Genomic DNA, 26,700 nt, shown 5'->3' with positions numbered 1-26,700 from the left:
CCAGCAGAGACCATAATTCCTTGCCCCCAGTTTACCCCTAGAGGGCTAGTGTGATCTAGAAGCAATTTGGGTGCTGCCAAAAAGGGACAGGGAAACAAACTAGGGAGACTTGGTGCTTTTGGAAAGGCTTAAATCTGTGAAGCCATTTTAGCAGGAAGAGATGTAAACATTGCAATTATGTAACAGTCTAGAAACAGGCCTTCTAACAAAAAGGGGTCTCAGTCCTTGAGGAATGCGACTCACCATCTGTTGCAGGCAACACGGAAGCATCTACTTCACCATTGATGACTTGGCCCTCAATTATTCTTTTGTAGGAATTTATCACCCGTGATAAATTGTCACTGGCCTGCAGTATATCTCCTATAAAAGAGAGCGCGAGAGACAGATTGGATAACAGATATAAATCACTGCACCCTCATCAATGATTTCTAACTAGCTATATAATCAACTCATTCAATTTATTCCCAAGACAAAAAAGAGGTCCTAAAACCTTGTATGTATTTCAGCTATGTATTCTTCCAGCTCTCATATAATCCATTTCTGTGATATAATCCACATCATCCATTGTATCATTTCTGTGATATAATCCATATCACAATTTAGCACACTACACAGAAATGAGACATAACAATTTGGTGGTATTCTAAGAAACACCACTGACTATTAAATTAAAGTTGTTTTTATTTTATTTCTCTAGATTTTAATCATCAAATGTGTAAAACCATTGTTTGTTTGTTTGGTATACTCACAGTATTACTGTCCCTGTCAGGTCTTTTACCTGCAATATCAATTTATATTAAGGTCATAATGTGTTCATCCTGCCTTGCCTGGTACAATGGGAGTTGCATAAAAATGAAATCTCCCCCTTTCCAATAGGAAATTATGACTCAATATAAGAGGTAGAAGCCAATATAGAGATGGCTTGAATGAGCACTAAAATACACTCAGAGAGTAGTACGCAGTAAGTGGCTAGTAGGGCCAAAGTTTTGACCAATTCTCTCCTCTGCGTTTTGAAACCTGAAATGTGGTTAATACTTTGGAACGCATTAGGGTGACTTTTGCATGGCAGTTCCTTGCTGAAAGAGGGTGGAGGCCCACGTGACATTTTACAGCATTTCACCCTGTGAATGAAATGGATTATTCTCTGGAAGTTTAGTTACAACTATTGCAGTTTAATTACAACTGTAACCCAAGTTACAGCCAGGAGTACAAACCCTCCACCCTTGCAAGGTTTCTGTTTTACCCAAACTGCTGTCATTATCCTCCGTCTCGCTGGCCAGCTTGAATAGCGTCCGCCTTTTTGTTTCACATCTGTCAAACAGCTCCTGGAAAAATGGTGAGAGATAGGAGCCAATAAGCCCACAGTTCTTACTCATTAATATGAACCCACTCATAATGGTCCATGTTTTTATTCATATAGTGTGTGCTGAAAGAGACTTCAGAAGCTGAGTCTGCAACTAGATATGATGCTAGAGGTAGAAAAAGAAGAGCTGTTTTTTATACCCCTCTTTCTTCTACCCGAAGGTGTCTCAAAGTGGCTTACAATCGCCTTCTCTTCCTCTCCACACTCTCTTCCTCTCCACTCTCCCTATGAGGTAAGTGGAGCTGAAAGAGCCCTGATATTATTGCTCCATGAAAACAGCATTCTCAGGGCTGTGATGAGCCCAAGGGCACCCTGCTGGCTGCACATGGAATAGCAGGGAATCAAACCCAGTTCACCAGATTAAAAGCTGCCACTCTTCATTACTGCACCAAGTCACGGCTCTTAACACTACACCAAGCTGGATCTTCAGAAATGTTGAATTTTATTTTAAAGCAGCCACTGAAGAATGAGGACTTGCATCAGGACAGTTTTGTATTTGCACGGGGGAGGGGGGATGATTAGATTGGGGTCATGGATCTTAAAAAAAAAAAAATACCGTGCACCATTTCCCAGACAGAACATTCCCCTCTCAAGTTGCTGTTAGTTTTGGAAGAGAAAGCAGGACATCCCTTCACCCATTCTCTAGCCAGGTAACTGTATACACAGCAGGAGACCTAGATCAGAGATTTCTTGCATCACTTTTAGTTGTGCCCTAATTTTGCACTGGAATCTGGATGTTAAATTTCTCTTATTTAGAAGAAAACAGTTAGAACAGCTTTGCCCTGGCCAAACAGGAAATATAAAAAATACTGTATATTTTACACTAAAAAAATTTCTTACCCACCTTCATGAGCTCCTTATCAGCTTCTGAAGAGTCTTCTTTGTTATAGTGAACCAACATCTCATTTAACAGTTTCACATTGTTGTTCACTTCTTCCAAGATGTGCATGCGCTTTGTGACTTTCTGTATTCGTGCCTCATCCTGTATATTATAAAGCAAAATAAATAAATCTTACTTTTTTCTTGCATCATCAACCAGGGAAGCTGGCTTGAAGAACCGAAGAGTATCCAACAACCAGAAGTTTTAGAATTCTCGCTATAAATATTTTATAGTTTTCTATTTAAAAAGTCAAATCTTGATTTTTTTGAAGACATTATACAGATCTGAATGGGCAGACTCAATTCTTTATTAATATAGTCAGACACATGTCTCACTCTTTTCCCCTATGGTTTGGGTACAGAAGGGTGAGATGCTCTTCCAGCTAGCTGCAGAAGAGACTAAGGTTAACATTTTGCTTACCAAAGGCACCTGCTCTCTGGAGTAGGAGGGCTCTACAATATTCCTGAGCTAGCTACTCAGAAGGAAGGCTGTGTTTACTAGGCAGCATCCCTGGTTGAAACAAGGGAAGTTTACAACAGTGGTCCCCAACCTTTCTGAGGCTGGGGACCGGCAGGGCATCGGGCCGCGCCTGCGCGGGCCACGGCCACGCATCGGGCTGTGCCCGCGGGCCGTGCCCACGCATCGGGCCGCCCCCCGCATTGCGCCTGCACAATGCGCAGGCGCAGCCCGCACGGGCGCAGCCCGGCCCGGCCCTGATTCCCTCTCCCCGCCCTCCTGCAGTAAGAAGCTTCCCGGGCCGCAAGCTTGCGGCCTGGGAAGTTTTTTACTGTGGGGGGGGGCGGGGAGAGGGAGCCGCGGCCCGGCACCATGGCCTTCGCGGCCCGGCACCGGGCCGCAGCCCGCAGGTTGGGGACCACTGGTTTACAACACAAAGTGCCTTTCAAAGCCAAGCCTAAATTCATCAGACTTCAAAGAATTTGGAACAACTACAAAGACCTAATTGAAATAAACTTCAACCTGGGCAGCGTCTGCACTTACTTTCTTTATTCTATTGTCAATCCTGTTGAATTCAGATCGCTTTGAACTCGGGTCTTCCTCTCCCCCCCCTCCCCATTGAAACAGGAAAGTGTTCTGCACGTGCTTAGGGAGGCTCAGAAGAGGGGGGGGAGGCAAATGGAGATTCTTTCTCTGTTTTCTTGAAGGGGGGAGAGGATCCAAGAAGTCAGCGGAGGGAGGAAAAAATCCTTTATTTTCTTGAAGTGGGGGGGTAAGAGGATCGAAAAAGGCAGAAAAAAAATTCCAAGACCAACAGAAGTTGAGATAAATTAGGGGCTTCTCCTTTAAGGCAAGCATGTCACATGACCAGGTGTAGCCTATCAGAGGTTCTCTACCATGGAGCTTTCTTTCCCAAATGGATATTGAGGATTAAAAGCAGTCTGAGATATCGCACAATAAAGGTAGGGTCACTCAGGTTCAATCCTTCTTGCTGCAGAAGGAAAATTTAAATCGCTCAAAAATCCAAACGGAAATCGCATTCTGTGTAGAGGGCAGGGCCTGAATCGATCTGGGGTTGGAATAAAAGCTCCATGCAGTTTACACCCTGGTTAAAAACTATTAACTTGCAAAAAGACTACTACAGTGAGACTTATGTTCTCATTACTATATTTTATATATATTTGCAAATAAGGATTACCTCCTCCTATTTGCAGTTATTCTTTAAAAGAATCTCCTTCATATGGTACAGTGTAAAGAGAAAGGGGTGGTATAAGTAAAATGCAACTTAAATGTATTTTCTGGAATGTTAATGGTTTAAATAACAAACTTAAGAGAAACGGAATTTGGTATTACTTTAAGAAGGCAGAAAATTGATGTTTTTTGTTTGCACGAAATCCATATTAAAAAGATAGGAAATTTTTACTTAAGAAAGAGTTAGGTGAAGAATTTATTCTTTAAAATAAATGTTTTTTAAAAAGGGAATTTATTTCTTCTAATAATAAGAAAAAAGTTGTGTTTTTTTGTTTTTTGTTTTGTAAAGAATACCTTAGAACCTAAGTTAATTTTCAAAAATGATGACAGTAGAATAATAACACCGGAGATAACATTGGAAGGAAAGAAAGTGGTGATAATTAGTAGATATACTCCTAACGATAACCACACACAAATCCTTGGAGGTCTCCCTTCCAAATACTAGCCAGGCTTGGCCCTGCTTAGCTTCTGTGATCTGACAGGATCGAACTTGCCTGGGCTATCCAGATCAGGGCCCTTTTTGTCTCACCGCCTTAAAGACAAAATGTGCTCTCAACCATTTCCCTTCTTCCCAGCACAGAACTTTTCTGCATGCTTGACTTTCTCCTAGAATTGTTGAGCATGGTTCTTCTGTACATCTGCCCTCTCTCTGCATATTCACAGCTATGCTGTCAGTTTATTTTCTTCCACATGAGCCTTCAATAGTGAGGATTTTCAAGAAAGGAAGCTGTTATCAGTGGTGTCACAGCATCTCTCTTTTTTTCTTAGATAGCACCAAAATATTGATATATTGGTAGAGTGTTGTAACAATAGGTTTAGCAGGTACTCTGAATTTCCAGCTTTCATTTTTTATATCTCTTCAACAAATAGAGCTAGAAAACTACTTTTTTGTTTCTAATAAATGCTGGGAATTCAGTGAACAAGAGAAATCTAACGGTACAAAAATGCAAGCAGAAATCAGTGGACAAAGAGAAGCAGTATGGGGCTGGAACAGAGTTTTAAAAAACCTAGAGAGAGATCAATAGAATGTTAGCTCTATTCTTTCCTATCCAATATAGAGTTCCTATACACCATAGAAATTCTATTTTTTTATTAAAGCAATAAAGCCTCATGTGAATTTTATTCCTAAGCAACATCCTCATTCTGCTTACTGTGCTGTGTGAACCTAATTGTCCCAAAAAAGAGAACTTAGGAAGAACCACATGCAGAGAGGGACAGGACTCTTCTGTTTTTAACAGAGAACCATTTTTCAGATTCCTTGTTCTGGACCACTGTGAAAGATGCAAGAGTCCCTGTTCACTTTTAAAGTTGATCATCCTATATTAGCGATCCCCAACCTGTGGGCTGCGGACCACATGTGGTCCGTCGACTAATTGGAGGTGGGCCCCGAAGGACGCCTTCTCCCCCCCCTCCAGCCCTTTACAACATACTTTGGGTGTCATTGTCTTCCATCACTCCCAGATGGGACTATCTCATTGCAGAGAAACAAGCTCAGGGTTCCCATTGATTTGTCATTGTCATGAGTTAAAATTTCCATTAAAATAAAATGTTCCTTATGTTGTGGCATGTCTGTATCTTATTTTGAAGGGATGTTTAAACTTCATAGCATAGCAATCAGAGAGCGTTAGGGCAGTGGTTGAGAGTAGAGGAGTAAATTACCCCCCCCACCAGGCCTCAGTAAAATTGTCAAGCGTTGAGTAGTCCCTAGTGTTAAAAAGGTTGGGGACCACTGTCCTATATGAACAAGGTCAACCACCAATCTTCCCGCTGCCACAGTGCCTCTTGCACTTTCCAGAAATTATGCCCATATGTTTTCAAAGTGTCTCTCAATATTGTCTCTGTAAAAATTAGGTACATAAAGAAGTTTAACTTATTCCTAATTCTTGCATCTGCACAACTCTTGTTTGTAACCTGAGGGATCTACAGGCCAGTATCCAAAGCAAGTTGTTTAAACTAGAGGAAAAATAAATCTCCATACTCACCACTGACCGCTCTATCCCAAACAGAATGATATGTGCATAAACCCCCTGATTACCAGGGATCTAAAGCACATTTGCCTCTGCTTAGGGTCAGGCTGACCATGGAAGAATGAGCTGGGAAGGCCAGGATAAAGGCCAACTGAAGCTAAAGGTCATGAGCAAAGTATAGAATTGGTAGGCGGAGGCTGCAATGTTACAGACGCTAGCGTAGGCCTGATTAACTGAAATGGAACTTACTTAGACTTTCTCCCAGAGTGAACTACAAATTACTGGCAAGCTTGTCTTAGCTCACTATTCAGGCTCTCATTTCAGCTTCAAACTCTGAAAAGAATTTGGTTTTGCTAATGACAAATATCAGAACATTGCTTAAAGAAAGCAGAAGAATTCCCAACTTCCACAGCATTAAAGCCCCCAAGCAACCACCGCCCTCAGTTGCATCCCTGCTCAATCTCACCTCTTTCACCATAGATTTAATAAGCTTGTTTGCCTCTTGTAAATCATCTGGATTTTTGCTTTTTAACAGTTTTGCTAAAAGCTGAAAAAGAAAAGGAGCAAGGAAGAGAATTTCAGGAAAAAAGTGTTTAAGATTAGTTCAATTTTCCCTGGCTTTTAGGAACTAAGGACTTAGTACCATGGTACTGACAAATCTTGTGATCTGGAAAACTGATGTAAGCTTCTATGACTGCATTTGCCTCTAGAAGTTTACCTTGTGTGGCAGTGATTTCTGTAAGCCTGGTTTTTATCTGCTCTTGTTTATTTCTAATTGGGGCTTTATGAATGTGTGAGAGACTTCTTGAAAGCCTTGCTCTGAAGAAAGACAATGCAGACCTTCCCTAAATAAATAAATGAAAGTTAGATTTGTCTTTGAAGCAGCAGTGTCTAGATTCTTGGAAGCCTGATTATACATTCTGATGATGGAATCCATGGTTTTTGCTTCCGATTATAAGTATGCTTCTGATCATAGGCCCGAGCCATGGATTCCACTGAAACGCATTTCATGCAGGGAAGACAACCACATCAGTGCTGCAGATGGGGCAGCTGGAAACAGGACATCACTAACTACCGTCCAGCTAACAGTGAGGACCAATGCTGGATCTTTACTGGTTTTCCTAAACACGGTAAGACATCCATGACATCTAAAATGGGCAGGGTTCCATTTAGAAAAAGGGGGAGATGAATAGGGAGAAGATGGATTTTGTATCAACCTCCAGTGTGCACATGTGTGCATAATTTCCCCACCACCACCACCACAACCTGCTCCCTACATTACTATTTGCAGCTTGCCCACCTAATTCCTACCACCTATCTGATGACCCAAGAGGGAAAAGGATACAGGAATAGTAATGTCAAGTAATAAGTATTATTCTTGACTATGTTTTCTGTTTCTTTCTCTGTCACACACAAAACAATGATAGAGATAGCCTATACAATTATGCCTTTATCAGGTTTATCCTTGCCACCTCTGTGAGGTATTCTAGACTGAGTGTGATTCACTGGCACCAAGTTCACTCAGTGAGTTTCGTGAAGAAATGAACCTGGGTCTCCCTACTTGAAGTCTAAGATTTTAACTCTTACAATCATACTGCTAAGTGGATTGCATAGTCTTATCCTTCCCTCACTTTAGTGCTGTTTCAGAGAAAAGTAAAGACATTCAAGAAAGTTAATCCTTTGCTAAACTGAGTCATGCGGCTTTTATCTGGAAGCAGCTCTGAATTTAAAAAGTGCTGCTCTTGACTTTCTCTGACAACAATGCTTTCTGCTTCGGAGGGAGCAAAGGAAGTAATGGGGGAAAGTGCTATTGTTCCTTGACATTGCAAAACTCTTTAATGAAACTTATAGAATAGTTATGCCACAAAACCAAAGAAAATGAAGAAATACTAGGAGCTGTTTTTCTTAACTGTGGTAGGCTACAGACACGATCAACAAAAGTGGGCGGGGAGAAGTGAGTCTACCCCTTGGCAAGCATCACAAGATTATTTGATGGCTGCTCATGAGAGTTCTCACTTTCACTTTACCTTGGATTTTTCTTCATCATCAAACACAGGATTTTTTGGCCGAGGTGGAGGAGAAGGGATGAGGGTTCTCTCCACAGGAATTACAGGGTCTGATGGAACAATGCCTGAACACAAATGGAGAAAATGATGTCACTCTTTCACAGGCACAACACTTTTTTTTGTTCCATCCAAGTTATCTGTACAAAAAAGTAGACAGGTGTAATATGTCAAGGCATCTGCTACTTGCTGATGGTGCTCTAGCAGGAGTTTGGGTGCTTTCACACATACTAAATCATGCAGTTTCAAGCCACTTCAGCGGTCATTTGCAAGTGGATTTTGCCATTTCACAAAGTAAAAATCCAGTTGCAAAATGCACTGAAAGTGAATTTAAATTATGTTAGTGTGTGTGAAAGTGCCATAATGTGGGCTACTTTGTTATCAGTCAAGAGCCAGACATCATTCTGAATCTTGCTCCAGAATGATGGGGTCCATCAACAGAAAAAAGCTCACTACAGGAGTTGCCTGCTTTTAGATATGTTTGCCCCCATGATCTTGAGCAAGTAAAACTGTTTTGCCCTTGAGTCTGTGATTTTGCTATCTCTCTATTACTTGCTAAAGTTTTCTGGTATTTGCCCGGGCAGCAGTGCTGAATGTGACATCCAGAGTGGGACATGGACAGCTAGTGGGATAACAACAGTGCAGCCAGATTTAAAGGTAAAGGTATCCCCTTCGCAAGCACCGGGTCATGTCTGACCATTGGGGTGACGCCCTCTAGCGTTTTCATGGCAGACTCAATACGGGGTGGTTTGCCAGTGCCTTCCCCAGTCATTACTGTTTACCCCCCAGCAAGCTGGATACTCATTTTACCGACCTCAGAAGGATGGAAGGCTGAGTCAACGAGCTAGCTGCTGGGATTGAACTCCCAGCCTCATGGGCAGAGCTTTCAGACTGCATGTCTGCTGCCTTACCACTCTGCAACACAAGAGGCTCGCAGCCAGATTTATGATGTGACAATTCTTAACATTCCACTGTAAAGCTGCAAGGGTGTGTGCATCCATCTATGTATAAAGTCTTATTCAGCTAAACCAGTCTACCTTTGACAAACTGTGGTTACTTCCTAACAAAGCCATTTGATTAAAAAATTCCATTGAATAACAAGGAAAAGGAACAAAAGGAATCAAGGAAGTTGCTCTCGACCTTGTCTTTTCAACATGTAGTAAGCATCTTTGATTTTCGACTCTTCTGGCAGGGCTACTGTCCAACTGTAGAGCAGCTCAATTATTTTCATTTTGACCTTCTCTGACACTCTGTCACCTAGGTACTGTCAAAAAAAAAGGAGGGTGAAAGGAAAAGATGTGGATTTCTCTTCCTTCAGATAAAAGACTCTACTGTGAACCATTGCAAGTGTAGTCTAAGAGAGAAACTATGCTGTAAACCAGAGGTCTTGAACTCATTTGTTATGAGAGCTGGATCTCACATAAATGTCACTGTCATTCCTGGCCCTATGTTCCATAAAATATAATGCTAGGTTCTGGATATATAAACTTTATAAAGGATACCAGTAAACTCAATTAACAATATTACTTTTTACTCAAAATACAAACATACTTAAAATATTAACCTTATAGTATTTTCTTATCTATCTATCCGATGCTTGCCCCGCCCTCCCTTACGCATTAGCACTGTATCAGTATACAGGTACATAATGCGCAGCCTCTGTCATCTGGCAACAAAGGTTGCTCACAGGCTGGACAGGAGTCTTGGATGGACCAGTCCCAGGCTGTGTTCCAGTCTGTGGGCCATGTGTTTGATACGCCGTTGTAAACATTTTCTGAGCTGCTCTGAGGCAGTCTCTTAATAGTCACACCCATGTACTCAGGTGCTCCTCAGAATGTTAAAGCTGTTAATCCCTGGACCCAAACCATTTCCTAACATTCTCTTCCAAGCAAGAACTTTGAGATTTAAAAATATAGTTAAAAAAAAACTATCATATATATCTAGGACATACTTAGGAAGGGAAAATTAGTTAAAAATGATCAAATAGCAAAAACATCTTAAACCTTACTGATGTAGCATTATTAGCTAGGAACAAGCTAAGGACTAGATAAGGAGCATTATTTAATGCAGGTACTGTTTATTACTGACAGAACAAACTATTTGTCTCATGTAGAGAAATTAAGAGACAACATGCATGGTTTTCAGATGCCCTTTATTCATAGGGGCACAAAAGTTTCAGTATATGCCTTTATTACACATTATCCAAATAACAAATATAAACTGAGGACAGTGAAACAAACTGACTAATTTCAAGATTTGATGACCACAGTTTGGGATACAAACAGTATTTCAAAATATTGGATCAGCAACATGAAACCTAATTTTTGATAATGCCTAGAAATGAAAACATGCAAAAATTTCATTTACCCATATTCTAATCCATTCACTATGAGAACCTTTACTATCTGCAACTCAGTTATCCTAAATGCCTTTTCAGACTTGTTATTTATATATTTCTAGCCAGCCCTATCCCAGAAAGACATTCAGTGTGTTTTAAGGACTTGAACAGTTTACACATAGGACAAACTTCATACTCACCTTCGGAGACACAACTTTAATTAATTCATTTAAAAAACGAAACTTTCCTACTTCATTATGAAATCTGCGCCCACAATTCTTCATACAAGCTTCCAGCACCTACAGAGAAGCAAAAATCAAAATATGATCAATGCACAAATAATGTCTACCCTATTTAATGTGAGCACAAGTTGTTCATGAGCACCTCTTCTACAATTGTACCATTTCAGCTTAATTTAAGATGGAACTCCCTGTAGCCCAGCCCTAATTCTCTGATCACTGTCTTTTGTTTGTTTCCCCAAACTTTTACCTGTGTATTTATTCCAACATCACTATGAAAAATCTATTACTTTCAACATCCCATAATGTTTACCTAAAAGTCCTATACAAAGCACATTTTGTTGAAGACAGGTTGTTACAGTGTTGCTGGTCCCATAGCTAGACATCATCTTTACAGAGGTGCTGTGCATCTAGAGTTCAACAGCAGTGACACATCAGCTAACCATGGTTAGTACAGTGCAGAAGAAGACAATAATGAGTATCTCATACCCTGAAATCCCTATGATGAGACAATCCAAAACAAAACAAAAAAGATACAGTGCTGGAAGACATGACTCAACTAGTTGCTGGGGAAGAACAGGGGACAGTATGGATAACACTATTCTTAATGATGCAACTGCATTAAAGCCAAAAGAACTATGAATCAAGGTAACCCTGAAATTGTAAAACAACAAATAAAGTGTTTAAACGCTGTAACCCTGCAGAATGAGAGAAATAAAGGACTGGATTGGGATATTTTCAGTCATAAAAGTATGTTTACATGGGACACGAGAAACACACAAGGAACTTTATTGCTCTAATAGTAAGTTGAGATGTAGCACAAGAAATCAGGGGCTATATTGCAAAGGTTGGTAAAATAATATCATTTTTTTACTTTTGAAAAGCTTATGTTTTAAAAATAGACCATTTTAAAAACATGAGCTTTTCAAAAGTAAAAAAAAAATTCTGTGTGGGAAAAAAAAGGAATCCAAGTGTAAGGCATCCCTTTTACTTAAAAAAAAGAAATTACCAATATTGAAGGACAAGGAAAAAGAACAGAGAGGGCAGCTCAGGCAAGGGTTTCTTAGCCACTGCCCTCCCCCGGCAGTGTGAAGCATATGTCAACAGTGAGAAGGGAGGAGGAAGCAGCTCGAAGCAAGGACAGGTCCACTTTACTTCTTCTGGCATTAATGCTGAACCCTGATCATCACACACTTCACGGAGCTTATAAGGCAGGAAAAAATGCTTTTACAGCACAGAGGCTGAGACAAAATAAGGCAGTACTAAATTGGAATGCTCAGAAGTGAAAGCAGCTTTAAGACTACTCTCTGCTTACAGTTTCAAAGACAGCCCCTGCTGGAAACTAACCAAATGGCAGAGACTTTGACACGTCAATGCTGGAGGCACAGCCAGAGTATGTGGGGGAGAAAACTCAAACAAACTTGCATTTATTTGCAGAAAGGTGTGTGAGCATCTCTCAGATGAAGCAAAGAGAATTTACTCCCAAAAATGCTGGGGGATAGGTGGAGTGACTCTATGGTAGATCCTGAACAGTACAGATCGGGGGGGGGGGGGGGAGTAACTAATATGAGAGTGGACACCGTGGTCAGGTGCAGATTGATTTTTTTTTTTAAAGAAGCCAATTGAGCTTCAAAAGCTCAGTGCATAATTGGCCCTGGATTTTAGTAAGGCTTTCGACAAGGTTACCCATAACGTTCTAATAGGTAAACTAGAGGACTACAGACTAGCAAAGAAGGAAGGGCTGAGAGACGACCCTCTGCCTCTTGGCCAAAGACAGCAGGAAGGAAGGAGAGGGTTCTTTTACAAGGCGTACTTACTGTCAAAGCTTGGATTGCCTCCCATTCCTGTGGTGACTGGATTTTATGAGCCAGCAATCTCACAGCTATCTGTGGACTGAAACAAATTAGTAGAAAAAGCTCATTCTCCATTTACTTTTGCAGCTGTCACTGCCTGTGCCACAAATAGACCTTCAAGGTTTTCTCCACAAAAGTTAAGGTGAAAAATTTAAAAAGGCAAGAAAAAGTGCTGAGGTTATCAAAGATCTGTACTCAATACAATGACTTCTCCTCAGGAGCCATTTCCAACATAGAAAAGTTTATTACAGGGATCACAGGAGTGTCATTGAATGAAAGCCACAGGAGTAGAAGGGTGGTAGTGAGAGAGGAAGCAAAATTATCCTCTTCCTCTTTTGTCATCTGACTGCTGTTTATGCAAGAGATGGAGCAATGTTGCTCCCTTTGTCATTCCCTCTGCAGCCTCCCCCGCCCCCACTTAAGTGGCTATTACTCCATGTGGATCATATGACTCTAGGAATAATCTTTCCAGGGGTTGGAATTAGCTGCTGGGGGGGAAGAGCAAGCTGTTGACAGATCATTGCCAATTCCCTCTATAAGGCTTTATTTATCAAATCATCTCATACAGCTCATAAAATGTTGTAACAGAAAAACAAGAAACAACATTTAGTAGCCTTAAAACCTTTCACTTATATAAAATGTTTTCTCCTTACACTGCTGGGTATGCCAAGCATATTATCAGCAATCAGGAATGCCTTTGTTTGACTCCAGGTACACTTAAAACCCACCACCCATAGACTGTAATTTTCTTCCCTTCATTTCTTGCTAGGTTAAATATAATCCTTCTCAATTTCACATTGTTCATGACGGTTAATTATGACAATAAGTAAACACCTTTAGAGGCATAAAAACTCTACACTCATGCCAGAGATTGTGATCACTATGACAGAATGAGGCTTAGCCATAATCTTGGATGAATTTGTTGCAGCATGTTAAGATAGTCTGCCTCAGAACTTCTTTGCAATTTTTTCATGTTTAAAAGACTAAAAAAATTCAACACCTATCAAAACCATAACAAACCATAGTAAATAACTGTCCCACTTCTAACTTGTGCAGGAACCATACTGAATGAAGCACTGAGAACTTCACTTTGCAGCCTGTACCATGAAACCTTGAAAGGTTGCTTGAATGGTTTTTGACACATACCCTTCAAGTTCTTTGTTGATCTGATCACAGAAGCCAATAATGTATTCCCAGTCTTCTTGTCTATTCAGAGGGTTGGTGGCTTTATCTGATGAAAAGAAAATGGCAAGTGTGTTAGTTCAAGCTACAAACAGAAGAATCCTGTTTCTCTTGGACAGGTCAGTAGCTGAGAATTAGCATATTCTGCCCTTTCTTAGCATTCAAAAAGACCTTAAAATTAGGTGTTATGGAAGGAAGGTGGTGTGAGTTTCCTTGCTGGGAAACTCCCTTAGAGCAGTGGTCCCCAATCTTTATATCACCGGGGACCGGTCAACGCTTGACAATTTTACTGAGGCCCGGGGGGTGGGGATTCCTTTGCGGAGGGACGTCACCACTGCCTGAACCCCTGCTCCACTTGCTTTCCTGCCGGCGCACCTGACTTCCCGCCGCCTGATGGGGGGCGCTGCCAGCAGCAGTTGCACAGTGCCACACCAAGGGGAAGCCCCAGCCATGGTGGCCACTGGATAGCACCAAAGGTGAGCTGGCGGCAGACTGGCAGGGCAGTCCCTGGGGCAACAGCCGGGGAGAGGAGCCGCGGCCCGGTACCAACTGAGCCACAGACCGGTCCCAGTCCTGGACCGGGGGTTGGGGACCACTGCCTTAGAGCACCCGTTTCCTGGAAAACACCTAGTAACCAGCTGCCACCACTCAGGAACATCTTGAGAACAACTACACTGACCCACAGAGAAGGTACCCTGATAGTGCACAACTAGAGCAATAATGAATTGATAAGATGTAGGAACCCTAGAAAACACTTTATAATCTATTATGTAGTATCTGTGCAGTCTAGCATGTAGAGAAGAGGTTCAGAGAAATATCCCAGAGAAATAAATGGTACAAAGCGAAGCAAAAGAAGTGGGGAAAAGTCTTTATAAAAGAGAAAAGAAGGAAAAACAGGGTTCATTTACAAAGGTTGTGGAAAAAAGGCATACCAAAATAATGGGCACACCACAGAGATTTTCACAGAAAAAGCTGTACAATTGGACTAACTCCACTAATTACTTGTTATCTAGGCTGTTTCTCAGAGCACACCCTTGCTGGAGGTCCTTAAGCCCTACCCAACCTCCTTTGTTGAAGACTGAAGACAAGGGAAAGGTCCAGATGCCCTAAGCCATTCTCCTTTCTAAGAGTGATGAGCTGATGTAGCCAATGTTATACAAAGCCCTATCTCTGATGTCTGAGGCTACTGCTAGCAATCAAGGACTTATAAAGTATAGACTCACACCCACTCCCAATCAAGCATCTAGTAAAGGATCAGAACTTCCCTAAAAAAAATAGGTGGTCTGGCCCAAAATGGACTATCCTTTGCACCAATTTGGTGGTCTCCAGGAATGGAAATCAACAATCTTGAGTCAGTCAAATGTAAACTCCCACGGATTCATGTTCCCAAGTGCTTAAGGTGTCACTCTTGAGCCCTAGCAATGTTTTAGCGTTTCTGTAACAATGAGAACCCCAAATCCCATGTTCAGGAAGGATCAAGATCTAAAGCACATTCCTTGGCTTCAACATACTTTAGATTGCTTTCAAATGCTACATGTCACAAAACTGTTTCCAAATCAGCTGAGCATGAAGAACATTACAAAAATGATCTCAAGAAAGTTGAGCAAACATTCATTCATCACCTTTCACTTGCTATTTTCCAACTGAATTTTCAAAGACAGGGTGGAATATGAATACCAAAACAAATGAACATTTTATTATTTATTTATTTATTTATTTGATTTCTATACCACCCTTCAATATGGCTCAGGGCGATTTACATACAACATCACAGGGAGATACATGGAACGAATCAGCATACAACATAGTCAAATACAACAACAACAATCAAGCAGTGGTTCTAACAACACAACTTCAGTAATCCCAACAACAATAATATAACAGGAACAGAAACTTAGCTAAAGAGAGGTCAGACTGGTTCAGGCCATGGAGGGGGACCTGTCTGAGGAGGATCTGTGGTCCATATCTGTTAATTTCTCCAGTAATAAACTGGGGATACCTTGTCAATTTTATTCATGGAACACTGACAAAATATAGAAGGCAAAATATAGAAGACAAAATATAGAAGACTTGAAAATTCTCAACAATCTTAATCAGTTTCTAATATTCTAATAGTGCAGAAGTTTGCACTAATAACCAAGGGAGCAAACCATCCAAAATTAAGAACTTTTGTCCCTTTTTTGTTTTGAATGGAACAAAACAGTTTAGTTTGGGCTACTTCACCTCCAGTAGTCATCTTGTTAATTTCAGCACATCTGTACTTGTATTGATAATGAAGGCAACTGCCTATAAAAATTCCTGCACCAATGAAGAAACTGATTTCTAAAGTGCCGTAACATTATTTGTCTCTTCTTGACGTTTGACTTTTGGATTATGAGGAAATCCTACAAGTGAAAACAGACTTGGCACTTAAATCTTTGGGATTTCTGTGTCTTGTTCTTGTATAACAGTTCTTCAGACTTTCTACCTTTCCCCATCTGTTATTCTGCCAAGGAATGGCTGTATGTCTGCCCTGACATCTAACATGAAAGTCCTGCATATTGAAGAGGATTCAAAAGGCATGTTCTCAGCCTGTGTTTTCCTACCCTCCCCCCCCTTGAACTGGGATGGTGGCCTAGGACACATTCTATATTCATTTGTAGCTGCCAATTACAAGAAAAGATCAATAGCGCTGGGCAAGTTATCTTTCAAGGAAGTTGTCCAGTATTATTGATCTTCTCCTTATGGAGCCCTAATAAGCTTTTGTGGGAATCCAAACATTCCCCTGAATAGAGATTATACTCTTGTTTTATAGCTGGCACTGTTGCACTCACTGGAATTTATATTTCTCACTGGGAATAGAAATCAAATTTCATTATTTCAAGGTCTGCCTTTCATAGATTTTGCAAGCCGCACCTGCAGAAACTATCAGCTATAAACAAAGATTTGTGTTTCACTTGTTCTACACAAATCAGCAAAGAAGCTGATTAAACCTGCTTTTTACAGAACTGGCCAAGAATGTGATAGAATGAAAGACGGTTCATTCTTTGGACAGAGCAATAAATGTCTGAGTTACATTACAAAAATAGCAAATGAAATCAATCACAGCTGAGAAAAAAAGACAAGGAAAATATTTTTTTAAACCATCCAAGCTCAAATACAGGCCTCCCTTTCCCAAAACTGTCAGAATAACAACTTTGTGCACAGATACAGAAAGAATTGGCTGGTTACAAATTGTAACTTGGGTGTGCATTCAATTAAATTGAGCCAATACCCTCCCCCCCCCCCCAAATACCTTACCAGTGGTATTTTGGGGGTATTATTTGAAGGAAAGACAACTTGTCCAGTGCTATTGATATTTTGGGTGTATTATTTAAGATGATTACAGATTCTCATGTCTGATCCACTACTGAATTTTCAGAGCCAAAATAAAAGTGGATTTTTAAAAAGCTTTTATTCGGAGATGTTCAGTGACACTGATCAGCTGGGGCAAATGGAGCTGAGAGCTTTCAGTTCCCACTAACTCAGCTGATTCTCTGAGGCCTGCATGCGGCAGCAAGAGATTTCCCCGCTGCACACAAATCTGTAGCCCTGCCAGCCAGGGCAACTAGGGCAGTAGGCCAGTTCAGGATTGGCTGAGGCAGTGGAAGCTTATTGGAATGGAAGCCTTTTCGGTCCTTGCCCCCACCTGGTGGAATGAGCTCCCGGGTGAGCTGCGGGCCCTGCGGGACCCTTTAACATTCCGCAGGGCCTGCAAGACGGAGCTCTTCCGCCAGGTCTATGGTTGAGGCTGGGGCTGCCGGGGTACATCGACTGCTCTCCCCCAGGCTTCTTGAACATCGTTGACCTCCTTCTCCTCCACCCCCCCCCTTTTTAGGAATGGGGGTAGGAAGGGGATCTTATTATTGTGCTGCCGTGTTGTGACATTTTAAAGTCTTTTAATGGGAGTTTTAATGGGTTTTTTAAGACATTGTAACCCGCCGCGAGCCATTTGGGAGTGGCGGGAAATAAATCGAAATAATAATAATAATAATAATAATTATAGGTCAGTTTAAAGGTACAACAGGAGCCAGCTCAGGATTAGCATGGCGGTATGCAGCTCTCAGCCCCCACTGCCCTAGCTGATCCTTTTAGGTCTGTGTGCGGTGGTGAGATCTTCCCACCACCCACAGATCCTGAGGACTTCTCCTGCGGCGAGGTTTCACCATTTGAATCTCTATGGAATAGCAAACAGTAACTGATGAGATAAAATTAAACCTTCCTGATGAAAGAGGGGAAATGATAACTAACATCTTATTATGTACAATTCTTGAGCAAGCTAATTGAAAGAGTGGTGGCTAACCAAATTCAGAGATTTCTGAATGAAGCAGACTGTTGAGATCTGTTCCAATATGGATTCAGGCCTGGTTATGGGACTGAAATGGACATCTTGGTAGATGACATGAGACAGGGAAGAGTGAAACCCTGTTATTTCTCCAGGACCTCCTGCCAGGTTTTGATACCAACACCCATGTTATCCTTTGGGATCGTCTTTCAGGCTGGGGGACTGGAGGCACGGTTCTGCGGTGCTTTTTTATATAATCTGGCATTCCACCAATAACAACTATTGGGTTTCCTTCTACTGTTTTTTGTGTTCAATTAAATTTTATAACGACCATTTTTACTTTTTGTTTATAGTTTTTCATATCTTTACGTTCCCCACCTTGTGGACTCTGACTGAGTAGAAATGCAGAAGAAAAAGGTATTATTAAATAAAATAAATAAGTAATACAGAAAAAGATGAGACAAAATACCAGAAGAGACTTCAATCAAGAATATGTAATCTTTACCATCTTTTGCTGAATAAACAACATGCCATATTATAGTCATATTAGATTGTATGAGCTTTATATTTGAACGGCCAACAGGGTGGAGCTCAAAAGCCAGATAATTGGTGCTCTCCCTTGCCTACATTAACTGACTCGGGGAAATCAACACAATATACTACATGCTACATTTACAGAAAATGCTTAGAAAATACTCAGGCATTTGATTGAGACCAAGTGACCAATAACATCAACAGGACCCCTGCTCTCTCCCTCCTAAAAAATCCACCCATGTGTTCTGCTCTGTTCGCTCTGCTCTGTTATATTTTGCACATGCATTACAGTTTAATGTTAATATTACTACTGTCGCATCACTTCTGGGGTTTCTTGAAGCCTGAAGAATATTTCAGGGGATCCGCAATACTGACAAAGTTGAGAAAGGCTGTTCTAACTACTTCAAATGGTTTTTATTGTAATCAAAAAGCCAAAATAAAGTAAATATAACTTAAAACCTCAATATAATTAAATAAAATGGAACAAATCAACAACAGTTAAATCAATTCTACTAATACAGCAACTGATGAATTGCAGCATAATGTATTAATCAATTCTTATTGAAAAGAATTGTAACATGAAGTCTGGTGGTGGTACTAGATCTGTGACAACTCATTCACTCCTGCAGGTCATCAGTTAAGCAATAAATATGCACATCCAGCCCTATGTGCCAATTAATATATATATCCCACCTGTCCTCATGGTTCAAAGTGGCTTACAATAATAGTTAAAGACATTTTCAATTAAACCAAAAAATAAAATAGCAAACCTCAGATTTTACCCCGTCCTTTAAAAGATGCCTGCCATTTAACCCCCTCAAAAGGATTTTTGCACACAGGTCTTAAAGATCTCCCAGGAGTGGGTCTCTCTCCTCTCTTCAGGGAGACCATTCCACAGAGCTGGAGCCATGATAGAAAAGGCCCAAGTTCTGGTCAGTACCAGACAGGCATTGCTGACGGATGGCTGCCTGATTTCTCTAGTTTGCATACAAGGACATCCGGAAGGAGATGCTCCTTCAAGTATGTGGGTCCCAGGTCATTAAGGGCTTTAAAGGTCATAATCAGTGCCTATCATTGGCAGCCAATGCAGCTGTTTCAAAATGGGCAGAATGCATTCCCAGAGTTTAATCCGCAACTATATTCAAGCTGCCACATTCTGGACCAGTTTTTCCAGTTGTTTCCAGTTTTTCTTCATATAGAATAAGATAGAAGTTGCTCCTGGCCACCAGCCTGCTTTTCAAACAGCAAGGCAGGATTCATGAACACTCCCAAGCTCTTAACCTGTTCTGAAAAAAACAGATCTTATTATTCTTAGATAGATCTTATGATTCTAGGAGAGTCTCACTTTTTGAATACCCGACTCATTAGTTCTAAATGATATTACTAGCTCTTTGGTTAATCAAAGCTTAGCACAACATATCCGTTAATCAAAGCTTAGCACATATCAGTTAATCAAAGCTTAGCACAACATATCTGCAAATTAAACTATCATTAACAGCACTACATTTATGGGCATATATATTTGAAATTCAAATGCATATAATTTGAAAAATGCCTTCAGAACATCCTAATAACCATCTTGTCTACAGGCACCATAGTTAATTCTCAGAAGTGCTACAGCAATGGTCCCCAACCTTTTTTAGGCTGGGGACCGGCAGGGCAACTGCCCCGCCTGCGCATCGCACATGCACGGCCGCACTCGTGCATGCACACATGCGCCATGCGCGGCCGAAATCACGCATGTGCTGCACTTTCGCATGCGCAATGCGCGGCCCTGATTCCCTCTCCCCCCCTCCCGCAGTAAGAAGCTTCCCGGGCCGCAAGCTTGCAGCCTGGGAAGTTTTTTACTGCGGGGGGGGCGGGGAGAGGGAACCGCGGCCCGGCACCATGGCCTTCGCGGCCCGCAGGTTGGGGACCACTGTGCTACAGGATCAATAGATTCAGCCTAGTATCCACCACGAGCCTCTTGTGGCGCGGAGTGCTAAGGCAGCCGTCTGAAAGCTTTGCCCATTGAGGCTGGGAGTTCGATCCCAGCAGCCGGCTCAAGGTTGACTCAGCCTTCCATCCTTCCGAGGTCGGTAAAATGAGTACCCAGCTTGCTGGGGGGTAAACGGTAATGACTGGGGAAGGCACTGGCAAACCACCCCGTATTGAGTCTGCCATGAAAACGCTAGAGGGCGTCACCCCAAGGGTCAGACATGACTCGGTGCTTGCACAGGGGATATCTTTACCTTTACCTTTTAGTATCCACCACAGAAGTAAAAAAGAAGCCAATAGAAGGAGTCCTCTAGTTCAGTGGTCCCCAACCTTTCTGAGGCTGGGGACCGGCAGGGCATCGGGCCGCGCCCGCGGGCTGCGCCCGCACATTGCACATGCACGAATGCGCCGTGCGCGGCCGAACCATGCATGCGCGATGCGTGGCCCGGTCCTGATTCCCTCTCCCCGCCCTCCCGCAGTAAGAAGCTTCCCGGGCCGCAATGTCTTTTACTGCGGGGGGGGGACGGGGAGAGGGAGCCGCGGCCCGGCGCTATGGCCCACAGGTTGGGGACCACTGCTCTAGTTCAAAGGCCATACGCGGTCTGGGCCCAGTGTATCTGAGAGACTGCCTCCCTGCCTATACCCCCAAAATTGTTTTACGCTCTGCCACTTCCAACTGGCTGCGGATCCCTGGCCCTAAAGAAGCACGTCAGACCTCAACAAGAGCCAGAGCCTTTTCAGTCCTGGCCCCCACCTGGTGGAACGAGCTCCCTGAAGAGATCAGGGCCTTGCCCGAACTTCCACAATTCTGCAGGGCCAGCAAAAGAGAGCTCCTGTTTGCTTTTTAAAATATGGTAATATGTAATAAGTATCCCTGAAGCATAATCTTACTATGATATGGTGGCTGTTATTTGAATAGCTTTTTTATTGGGAGACATATTTCTGTCTGTGAATTGGTACTAGTATTTGTGTTTGCTTGTTTCTAAAATAACTTAGAACTGGGCTGAAAGTCTCTGCTTTAGTTAAGGAATTAAAGTATAGATCAACAGATACTTTTTAAACGATGCAACATAACTCATGTTCTTGTTATTGTAATTGATGTATTATGTAATAAAGCTACATAATTTTTTAAAATCAGTGGAATACAATTTTTTGTCACATCTGACATCATTAATTGCTAGAAAGTTCAACCTTTATCAAGGTTAAGAAAAAGAAATAATGTAATCCATTACTTTGTGTGTTCTTGAATTAATGTGTTCAAGAATAAAAACTATGCACATGGTTATCTTGATCGAATGTTCTAGAAATCTGCCTTGCATATATATAAGACAAGGTATATTGAGTATATTATTTCACTCTTAGCTTAGGCCTTTTTCTAGCCTAGCTTACTGCACAGGCAGCCAGCTTACTGCGGGGGGGGGGCTGCAACCTGAGAAGAGCACCTGAAAGGGCCATGCCCCCCAAAAGGTTGAGAATGGCTGGTCTAAAGAACCAACTAAATAGTAAAAGGAAAAACTTGTGCACGGTATTTATTTTGGCAAAAACAATAATTTGTTTGTGCCTTTTATAATGTGAAACATTAATCTTGTAGATCTAGTATAAACTGATTAATACATAAGAACGTAGTTCACACTGAAAAATCTAAGAATGCAAATCGGCTGGGATCTGCAGAGAAATGTTCCCAGCAAGAGAACCAATTATTTACAGTGCAACCCTAAACAGAGTTACAGAAGACAGAATTACAAGACCTTCCTCCTTTTAGAAATGAATCACTAGTTAATGGAGTCAGGCTTCAGACTGTCTGGACTCACTACAACTGCAGATCTGGATTTCTGCTTAAATAGCTCAGTCACAATGCACTGGTCATTCAAGTGCAGAACAGTTTGCCGAACATGTATTGGAGAAGCAGGTCATTTTGTTGCAACAGGTAAAGGCCTTGCTGCTATCTCTATGCAGTCGCTGTCTAGGGAATAGCTTACTTTGGTGTACTTTGATTTGGAACCATTTAGGATCTGTAAATGGTGCAAGACTTGAGCAGGATGAAAGAATCAGTTAAATAGCAGAGACAAAATAATCATTGGGGTGAACAAAGAGACTAGGAAACAGGCATGCATCTCATTGACCGTTTACGCACTGGAGGTTTCATGCTGGGCTGCAGGCTGGAGTTTTAGTCGTGGAAGGTTGCCCCACCTCTTCCTGCACCCACATGGGGGAGCATTTGGCCTGATGCACCTCACCCGCCCCCGATTAGTGCTCCTGCATGGGAGCTGGGGCAGTAAAGTTCCCAGTGCGTAAACGGTCATTCAGGTATTTCAAGAAAATGCAACGTCTCTCCACAAACAGGGAGATTTAGCAGGGCCTGCAAAATGGAGCTCTTCCACCAGGCTTTCGGTTGAGGACAATGAAGTAATCCCACCATCGGAACCTGGAGACCCCTCCCACCACTAACTACATCTCTCAGATAGGTTTGCCAAGCCACAGTGCAGAAACATTTAGATAGCAAAAAGTGAAATCAGAGTATTACAGCTAAATGTTGGATGTGATATTGAATGCTGAATGTCTTACTGTCATGTACTTTACCATGAGAGGTATTATTTATGTGTTTAATTATTTAATTATATTTGTATCTTGCACTTCCCTGAGGCTCAAGGCTGTTTACATAGAACTTAGCGAACAGGGAACAGTACAGATACCTTAGTAGTTTTAAACAGTAACAACACAGTGATGACAATAGAACAGTATGACAGAACAGTCCAACAGTAGAACAATGGTAAGAACAATAATTTCACAACAGCATACTGACAGCCCCATGAGTTGGACAAATCGGAGGTAGTTTTCATGGGAGGAAGGCTCAGGGGGCCAAGGGAAGGTGATTTGTTCAGGTCAACTTCAACCAAATGCCTGGCCAAGGAGCTCCCTTTTGCAGGCCCTGAGGAATTGTTCAAGTTCTATCAGGGCCCTGATTTCCTCTGGGAGCTTGTTCCACCAGGTGAGGGTCAGGATGCAGAATGCTCTGGCCATGGTTGAGGTCAAGTGAGCTTCCTTGGGGGCAGGGATCATCAGGCAGTTGGAGGTAGCGGAGCATAAAACTCTTTGAGGAGTGTAAGCAGAAATGTGGTCTATCAAGGACACTGAGCCCAAACTTCATATGGCCTTAAAGATGATTACTAGATACTTAAGCCTGATTTGGAATTCAACTAGAAGCCAGCACAGCTGTTGGAGAACGGGCTGAATGTGGGCCCTCCATGGTGTTGCCATGAGGATCCTCGCTGCTGCATTCTGAACCAGCTGTAGTTTCCAGGTCAAGGTTAGGGCAGGCTTGTATAGAGTAAGTTGCAGAAGTCCATCCTAGAGGTGACCATCGTGTGGATCACTGTGGCTAGATGTTCTGAGGCCAAGTAGGGTGTTAGTAGTTTGGCTTGACAAAAGTGATAGAATGTTAGCCGTGCTACTTTCATGACCTGAGCCTCCATTCAAAGGGAGGCAACAAGAATCACACCCAGGTTCCTAGTGGAGCAAGCCACTGATAGCTGTACTCTATCCTGGTTGGGTAGGCATGCTTCCTTTCTTGGACCCTTCCTGCCCAGCCACAGGACCTCCATCTTTGAAGGGTTGAGTGTCAGATGGCTCTGCTTGAGCCACCTTATTACTGCTTCCAGGCAACTGGCTAATGCTTCTGGGGGAGAACCAGAGTGGCCACCCATCAGGATGTGTTCTCAATTGTTGTATTTTCAGAGGTATTATGTGTTCCCAATTATTGTATATTAAAAATGATGACGTTCCTTATACTACACCACAAGTGTATATGAATGTAATAAAATATATAAACAAACAAAAACTAAATTGGGGGACAAGGGGAAGGACAGAGAGGGCTGGGAATGATCAAAAACAAGTGAGATTCACAAAGTCATCACGATACTATACTGCGCAGAAACCTTTCAGGAAACAATGAACAGGTTATCCTGAGGAAAAAGCCAGCGGGAACACTGCTGAAACAGTCTGTAAGCACAACATCTATGAGCCTGAGTGGACATTATGGTCCTCCCACTAGGATCTACCTTGTCCCTTCCTCAAGTGAGTTTAGAACAGCTACAGCCCAGGGGAGACTTTTTTTTTTATGACAGCAATGAGGCAGAGTTATTAAGGAAAGCCTTGGGCTGAATGATAGTATTATCTTGACCTAGTGGTTTTAGAAACTTGTGGTTTAATTTACTGATTGTATAGTGGTGATTTTAAAATATAGAAATCACTTCAAGTTCATGAGGATAAACTGGTATATAAATGCATGTAGTCTACTCATTCTTTATTTAATTTAACCACCTGCCAGATCCAGAAGACATGCCACTTACACGCACTTAGATGCCTGGACTGCCTATACTACTAACTAGGAAATATGTTAATAACATTAAGGTGAAGTGGAAAGGAAGGAGGTAGAAGTGGCATGATCACAGACAGAAACTTTGTTAGTGAAGGGACATGAATAATATATACACAGCTCACTTCAATTCATGGAAGAATATCCCAAGCATTCATTAATGTTTACAACATGATAGGCAAGTTTTATTACCTTTTACCAGAGATATATAGAAGAAATTGAGGAGTGTGCCTAGATGCACTTAATGTGTTTCAGAGCTGTGGCGACATTGGAACACAGATATTCCTCGATCATGCTTATTTATATACTGCCATCAACTGTGTATTGTGCTTTTTTATAATGCTGTTTTAATGGGGGTTTGTTTTAATTATTATTATGTTGTCGGATCTGTATTATAAAACCGCTGTGAGCCAGTTCTCTGAGAGTGGTGGTTATATAAATCCAAACGTAAAAAAATAAAAATAAAATAAATGCTTCATACCACACTACCCTCAACTCCAGATTCTCTATAAAGAAGACAGGGGGAGAGGGGTTGAGGGAAGCGGCATGGTCTTCATTATTGATAGAAGGCCTTGCATGTGCATGCTCGTATGTAGGATAAAATGCAGAATGATGTATGCTGCTTTGTGTCTTTCAGGATAAAAGATGAGATATAAATGAAGTAAACATGAAATAGATACCCGCACATACATATGTTGAACAGTTACTGGCAACAGAGGAACCCATTAGGGATATAAACTTTGGCAGGAAAAAGATCCCCTAGCATGGACTGGAGAAAGAGGAAGCAGGACAGAGGATACCTGATTGCTGGGCCATGCTCTGGGCAGAAGGTGGGGCCACCCAGGATAAGTCATCCGAGTAGACTGGATGGGACTAAGAAAACTGGGCAAAGATGAAGGGAAAAGATGGGCATAGGCATGTGACGGTGACAGGTAAACAGCTCCTTTCCTTGCCCACCTGAAAAAGGAGCCCGGGCATCTGTGCCTCCACCAAAGGCAGGGAAGCGAGAATGTCGGCCAGCCCAGCTTGGCATCAGGAACGCGAGCACCCTTCCCCTGCTGACAGGTCCTCTGGTGGCCGAGGCACAGGCTTCCTTGGCATGTGGTCACACAACCCTTCGCCCCACAGCCGCCCTCTCTGCCTGGGGCGCCCCGCCGCCTCTCCCCTCCGCCCCGGCGCCCCTCCGGAGCTGCCTCGGGGTTGCTTGCCATTGCCCCCTTCACGCTCCTCTCAGCCCTTCTCCCCCGCGGAGGGGTCTGGTCCCTCCTCCACGTCACTGCTTTCTTTCCCCAAACCGAGGGGGACGCCTAGCTGCCGCCCCCTCACTCGGCGGAAGGGGAGAGGACGGGGGTTACTCACTCAGCCAAGACTCCAGGCTTTCCCCTTCCGCCTCCGCCATGTTGCCGGCCGGCCTAGAGACGCCGCCCCCTGACCGGGCTACGCCACCGCCGCCGAGCTGAGTCGAGCGGAGGCAGGTCCGGCCCAGTTCAGGCCCGGGTGGCGCGGAGGGCGGCAAAGGCCCGTCTCTTCTCTTGCGCCCTCGAGCCGTCTTCGCCTCCGGCTGGCGATTCTTAGCTGCTGGGCAGCTGTTTCCTGTTTTGTACTTCTCTGGGCCACCGTCCCTGTTCTAGGCGCCTTCCATCCCAAGAACCGATTTATCTCACCCTTTCCCCAGAGTTTAGGTCCTCCCCGTTTTAATCTCTCCACAGATTGACCAAGAGCAAACGCCTGTGGTCCGTTAGGGAATGTCGTAACTGAGAGGGGAGCTGAACTTGCGTCTGTCTAATGTTCCCAACCCTACACTACGTGGGTTCTCAGAGAAATATCAAAAGCGCTTCAAACAGGACTATTTACAAGTGGGGGAACCATGTTGGTCTGAAGAGGCAGAACAAATGTAGTGTCCAGTGGCATCTTAAAAA

At 42.6% G+C, this 26,700-nt stretch overlaps 1 protein-coding gene across 3 annotated transcripts in view; it reads right to left on the bottom strand.

Annotated features, from left to right (window-relative positions):
• GGA3 (golgi associated, gamma adaptin ear containing, ARF binding protein 3) overlaps positions 1 to 26,485 on the bottom strand; it is a 34,761-nt gene extending 8,276 nt beyond the window's left edge. Inside the window, exons 1-10 of one of the 3 annotated variants that reach the window (XM_077327854.1) lie at positions 26,141 to 26,485; positions 13,557 to 13,641; positions 12,375 to 12,450; positions 10,519 to 10,617; positions 9,121 to 9,244; positions 7,945 to 8,048; positions 6,384 to 6,464; positions 2,208 to 2,345; positions 1,244 to 1,325; positions 244 to 360 (exon numbers count right to left, since the gene is read on the bottom strand). In XM_077327854.1, coding sequence (XP_077183969.1) covers positions 244 to 360; positions 1,244 to 1,325; positions 2,208 to 2,345; positions 6,384 to 6,464; positions 7,945 to 8,048; positions 9,121 to 9,244; positions 10,519 to 10,617; positions 12,375 to 12,450; positions 13,557 to 13,641; positions 26,141 to 26,180 — 946 coding nt within the window. In that variant the 5' untranslated portion in view covers positions 26,181 to 26,485. Of the gene's footprint in view, positions 1 to 243; positions 361 to 1,243; positions 1,326 to 2,207; positions 2,346 to 6,383; positions 6,465 to 7,944; positions 8,049 to 9,120; positions 9,245 to 10,518; positions 10,618 to 12,374; positions 12,451 to 13,556; positions 13,642 to 25,738; positions 26,038 to 26,140 lie in introns of those variants that run through there. The other 2 variants (XM_077327853.1, XM_077327855.1) reach the window with 2 other exon arrangements.
• Between the last annotated feature and the right edge of the window lie 215 nt (positions 26,486 to 26,700).

The sequence above is a fragment of the Paroedura picta genome, chromosome 3 (genome assembly GCF_049243985.1).
Source record: "Paroedura picta isolate Pp20150507F chromosome 3, Ppicta_v3.0, whole genome shotgun sequence".
Taxonomy (NCBI): domain Eukaryota; kingdom Metazoa; phylum Chordata; class Lepidosauria; order Squamata; family Gekkonidae; genus Paroedura; species Paroedura picta.
Note: the sequence above shows the minus strand (reverse complement) of the source record. Positions and strands in the feature narration are given on the sequence as shown.